At 40.1% G+C, this 6,000-nt stretch overlaps 1 protein-coding gene across 1 annotated transcript in view; it reads right to left on the reverse strand.

Annotated features, from left to right (window-relative positions):
* The window catches only part of LOC140991174 (uncharacterized), a 28,637-nt gene extending 24,904 nt beyond the window's left edge, over positions 1-3,733 (reverse strand). Inside the window, exons 1-4 of the mRNA XM_073461128.1 lie at positions 3,436-3,733; positions 2,698-3,378; positions 1,953-2,534; positions 994-1,187 (exon numbers count right to left, since the gene is read on the reverse strand). Coding sequence (XP_073317229.1) covers positions 994-1,187; positions 1,953-2,534; positions 2,698-3,378; positions 3,436-3,733 — 1,755 coding nt within the window. The remainder of the gene's footprint in view (positions 1-993; positions 1,188-1,952; positions 2,535-2,697; positions 3,379-3,435) is intronic.
* Between the last annotated feature and the right edge of the window lie 2,267 nt (positions 3,734-6,000).

Below are 6,000 nucleotides of genomic sequence, written 5' to 3' on the forward strand. Positions count from 1 at the left end.
CATTAGGTCTCTGTCAGACACAATCGAAACTGGGATCCCATGGAGTCTGATTATTTCTCGGATTTATAACTCTGCATATTGTGTCATGGTAAAAGTCATCTTAATCGGTATAAAATGAGCAGACTTCGTAAGTCGATCGACTATCACCCAAATGGCATTAGATTCCCTCACTGATCTAGGCAATCCCACTATAAAATCCATGGTAATGTTCTCCCACTTCCACTCGGGAATGGGAAGTGGCTTGAGAGGTCCTGCTGGTCTTTGATGCTCTGCTTTAACCTGTTGACAAGTTAGACATTCAGATACAAATCGTCGAATGTCTCTTTTCATACCTGGCCACCAATAGAGCAATTGCATATACTTATACATCTTTGTACTCCCTGGATGAATTGAGTACGGAGACATGTGTGCCTCAGACAAAATATCACTCCTGATCAAATCAACACTAGGCACCCACATTCTACCTCTATATCTAATTATCCCATCAACCACTGTATAGATAATTCTGCCCTTGGATTCACCTCTCAGTCTCCATTTTTGCAACTGATCATCAGAAGACTGTCCATTACGAATTCTATCGGTCAAGGAAGACTGAATGATCAGTGTGGATAATCTAGGAATTCTGTCACTAGAACAAACCTCCAGGTTCAACCTCTGCATCTCCAAGTAAAGAGGTCTCTGTACTGTCAACTGTGCTACGACTACTATTTTTTGGCTCAAAGCATCTGCAACTATATTAGCTTTCCCCGGATGGTTGCTAATGTTACAATCGTAATCTTTTACCAACTCTAGCTACCGTCTCTGACGCATATTCAATTCTTTTTGAGTGAAGAAATACTTGAGGCTCTTGTGATCTGTAAATATCTGACATTTCTCACCATACAAATAATGCCTCCAAATTTTTAAAGCAAAGACAACAGCGGCTAACTCAAGATCATGAGTAGGGTAGTTCTTCTCATGCACTTTCAACTGTCGAGAAGCATATGCAATTACCCTGTCATGATGCATCAGAACTGCACCCAACCCGAGCTTGGAAGCATCGGTATACAACACAAAATTTCCTTGCCCTGATGGCATGACTAACAATGGTGCTGTAATAAGAGCTTGCTTCAAAGTATCGAACCTCTTCTGGCATTCGGTGCTCCACAAAAACTTGGCATTTTTCTTAGTCAAGGAAGTAAGAGGTACTGCAATCGAAGAAAAACCTTGAATAAACTTCATGTAATAACCCGCCAAGCCAAGAAAACTACAAATTTCTGACGCGTTCTTAGGCACAACCCATTGTTTCACTACTTCTACTTTAGACGGGTCAACTTCAATGCCACTACTTGAAATGATATGACCCAAAAATGTCACTCTGTCCAACCAGAATTCGCACTTGCTAAACTTTGCGTACAATTTATGGCTTTGCAAAGTTTGCAACACCGTACGCAAATGCTGACTATGTTCCTCACAGCTTTTTGAATAGATAAGAATGTCATTAATGAATACTATGACAAACTTATCTAAATACGGATGAAACACGCGATTCATGAGATCCATGAAGATCGCTGGAGCATTAGTCACTCCAAATGACATCACTAAGAACTCGTAATGCCCATACCGAGTCCTGAAAGCTGTCTTGAAGATATCAGAATCCTTTACCCTCAACTAATGATATCCAGAACGAAGATCTATCTTGGAAAACACTGACTCTCCCTGAAGCTGATCAAAAAGATCTTCAATCCTTGGTAATGCATACTTGTTCTTCACCGTCACTTTGTTCAACTCTCGGTAATCAATACACAGCCTTAAACTCCCATCTTTCTTCTTTACAAAGAGAACTGGTGCTCCTCATGGTGAGAAACTAAGACGAATGAAATCTTTGCTCAACAAATCTTGTATTTGTTGCTTGAGTTCGGACATTTCCTTGGGAGCTAATCGATACGGTGCCTTGGAAATTGGCACAATACCTGGAAACAGATCAATAGAAAATTCCACCTCTCTCTTCGGTGGAATACCAGCAACGTCATCTGGAAACACGTCAGTAAAATCCCTGACCACTGGAACATCTGATAAAGACTGGCTGGGTACTTCAGGAGTTGAAATAATATTGGCCAAGAAAGCTTGACACCCCTTGAAAATGAGTTTCCTCGCTTTAATACATGAAATAATTAGAGGTAGATTCCTGAACCTATCAGGCTCAAACACAAACGGTTCCCTGTCTATAGGTCTTACCAAGACTGTCCTTCGCCGAAAATCAATTGAAACTCTGTTCCTTGTCAACCAATCCATTCCTAAAATGACATCGAATTTTGGCATTGGCAGCAAAATTAAATGAGCATAAACTAGATGGCATTGCATTTCAAGATCTATGTCTTTGACCATACTATTAGCCGATATTTCTTCTCCGGATGGAATTAACACAGAGTAATTCACTTCAATTCTAGTGGACTTTACATTCAGCTGACTTGCAAACACATCTGATATAAAAGAGTGAGTAGCTCCAGAATCTATCAGAATCTTCGAGGCTACCCCAGATATAAATATCTTTCCTGTAATATTAGTAGCATTGCACCAGATTTAACATCCTAAAATTCCCATAAATTGAAATTTTCAACCAGATAATTACCCAATTAATCAGCATTCTAATATCACCAAAAATTCAATCAAGCAAGAAAATCCCAATACTGATTAAGTGCTCAAATAAACTGTTACCTGTGAGAAGGGTAGTGTCTGGGTTTGCCTCCTCGGCAACCATAGTAAACACCCTGCCATGAGTAGGCTGACCCCTCCGTGGGCATGCCTTGAACATGTGGTCGGTAGAACCACATTTGTAACATTTTCCTGATCCCCATCGGCACTCTCCAGTATGCCTGCGCTTGCAATTCGGACATTGAGGAATATCATAGGACGGCTGGTTATTTGTCCTTTGCTGCTGTGGTCCTGGACCCTTAGATGTCCCCAAAAATTGCCTTTTGTTTTGTTGCTGACCTCGAGGCACCTGAAATGTCTTCCTGTGCTGCTGTTGCGACTGCGTCGCCTGGAAGGGTCGTTTCCCATGTCGATCATTCTCAATGTCCCTCAAATCCTGCTCTGCAGATAGAGCTCTGGACACAGCAACTTCATAGGTAGTAGGGCCAGCAACCCTAACATCTCTGCGCAAGATAGGTCGTAGACCATCCAAGAAATGCCGCATCTTGGCATTTGCATCATTAGCGATTAGGGGCACAAAATTACACCCCCGCTCAAATCTTCGAACAAATTCAGCAACTGTAAGGTCTCCCTGTCTCAGAACCATGAACTCCCTTGTTAACCTGGAACTTACATCCTCCGTGAAGTATTTGGGGAAAAATACCTCCTTGAATCCTTCCCAATTCAGAGTAGCCAAATCCAAGGCTATAGATGCGCTCTCCCATCAGAGACGGGCATCACCAGAAAATAAGAAAGTTGCACATCGGACTTTATCATCATCATCCATCATCATAAAAGCAAATATAACTTCGATGGATTTAATCCATCCCTCAGCAATCATGGGATCGGTCGTCCCAGAAAATTCTTTTGGTTTCATCCTCCTGAACCTCTCATAGACAGCCTCGGGCCTAGCTTGCCTGGCTGCAGCATCATTCTCCGCAAACTGTGCGAAGAACCTATTCATCCTAGCTAACATCTTAGTATTCGCATCTAGAGGTGGAGGTGGTGGTGGATCTCTTCCCTCAGGAATTTCACGATCCCCATTGTGTCTAGGAGGCATACTGTTCCACAATTATTCCACACGTAAATATCATGCATGAAAGAAAATTTAAATAGCATGCTAGTATTGGTTAAAACACGAGCGTGCATGAAATAAATGTCGTAAACTTACAGACTTGAGGCGTGATTTCATGAGTTGCTCGTGACTGGAAGTAGACAAAACCCTAAGAACGACCGCTCTGATACAAACTGTAATGACCCAGACTTTTGTTTAAAAAAAAAAATTTGCGGAAAAAATAAAAATTTCTTATTAATACAAACTCGAGTCGTTACTAAAAATAAAATACACTCATGCAATATAAATAAGCATTTTTACAATACACAACCCAATTTAATAATATCAGAGTACTGCAAATTAAAGTTTATAAAATACATAAATAAATACAACACTGGCGGCCCTCGGGTTTTCAACTGCCACAGTCCGAGACCACTCACTGATCACCGCCCCTAGCCTCCTCATCGACAACATCTGCATCAATCAAGTATAGTGAGTCTAATGACTCCACATGCATATACGTGGATAACAAATAATACATAATAAAAATCCTGTGATTTTAACATATCTGAAACATGGTAAATTGAAACTGAATAAATAAATATGTATGACTTGGCTTCTATACATGAAAATAATTTCATGAGAACAAACTGTAGTCTCAACATAAATATGTCATAATATGACGAGAACATAACTGGCATGACACTGTGTGAGGCTGGAATATACTGTTCATAATATTGAGATCTGATTTTCGACTTGTGGCACACATGAATCGTTTGATCAAACTACACCATAGTACTAGGCCTGCAAGGATCATCCAAGTTCTGGGTCTGGATGTCCAATCATAACACATATAACTGAATCTATTGGATAGTTCGCCAGATACGTGTACTCTGGGTTCCTAACCCGTATTTTGGCGTGTTCACCGGTCACGATACCCGGATTCCAAACCCGTAAAATGAGTGGCCATAAAACAGTTAAATATCTCGAAAATATATTTTTAAGACACGTCATACCTGATATCATACTTATAAACTTTTAGACTTCGTTGGATTGTTCTCGGGTTCGCTGCAATTGAACTTGACAGACAACTCAAAACTAGTCCCAAATCGTATACGTGTAACTCCCAAAATTCATTCGACGACTTAGGATATACCAAGTGACTCGATACTCGAATTGTAATATCCAAGCCTGGTGAACGGAACAGTTTAAGATTTCGTATATTTATGGATTATTTGGTTAAGATTAAGTTTGATTTAGATGTTAAGAGTTGTGATTATGGGTCATGGTATTGTTGGTTATTATTGTTTTGTGGTATTGTTGATATTAGTTAATGGGTAGTTGTGTTGTATCAGCGTTGCGATTCGATTTTCGTTGCATAGAATTATTTTGGCCCAGAGCAGACCGCACCCGCGGTGATTTGTGCAGCGCACCCGCGGTCTTTATCGCAGAATTTGTGGAATTGCCGAAGAGACACCGCACCTGCGGTGGGATAGGTACCGCACCCGCGGTCGTCGATTTCAGAAATTTGGTTGAGGTGCCGAAGGCACACCGCACCCGCGGTGAGGTATGTAGCGTACCCGCGGTGCATGAACAGTAGAAGCGTGTTTCGAGATTTTAAGTGTTTAAATGGATGAGTTGGTCTCATTTTTCTCATTCTTTCCCCTCATTCTCGATTCTTCAGCTCTTGGGAGACTAAGGTTTCTTCATTTCTTCATTTCTTCATTTCTTTTCTTTGATTCAAGCTATTTTTTGGGTTTTTGAAGTGAGATCAAGGTTCTGGTTGGTTCTAGAAGCTAAGGTAAGCTTGTGGTATAGTTTATTGTTGGATTTTGGTGTTGGGGAAATCATGGGTTTGTTGATGGTGTTGGTTTTATGGATGAAATGTTATGGGTTTGTGTTTATTGGGTTATTGATGGTTCTATTTATGGTTTATTGTTGTAGGTTGTGTACCAAGAGTATAGTAGCAAGTGTTGCAAGTGTTGTAAGTGGAATTTCATTTCTTGTGCTCACATGATAATATATGTATGGTGTTTCAATGGTTTTAATGTGCTATTCCCTTCACTTGATTCATGTTATGTATTATTACACTTTGTTGTATATTATAGAGGCATTTTATGTCTCAACCATGTCAAAGGGAATACAAGAGAAAAGATAGTATTCAAAGTGTTTGATTTAATGTCCAAGAGAGAGTTTAAATGTTTTATTGGATTGATAGATACATAGTCAGAGATTGCATGCAATAAGTTGATCAACGACCATAGGCTTATATC

The sequence above is a fragment of the Primulina huaijiensis genome, chromosome 13 (genome assembly GCF_012295235.1).
Source record: "Primulina huaijiensis isolate GDHJ02 chromosome 13, ASM1229523v2, whole genome shotgun sequence".
NCBI lineage: Eukaryota > Viridiplantae > Streptophyta > Magnoliopsida > Lamiales > Gesneriaceae > Primulina > Primulina huaijiensis.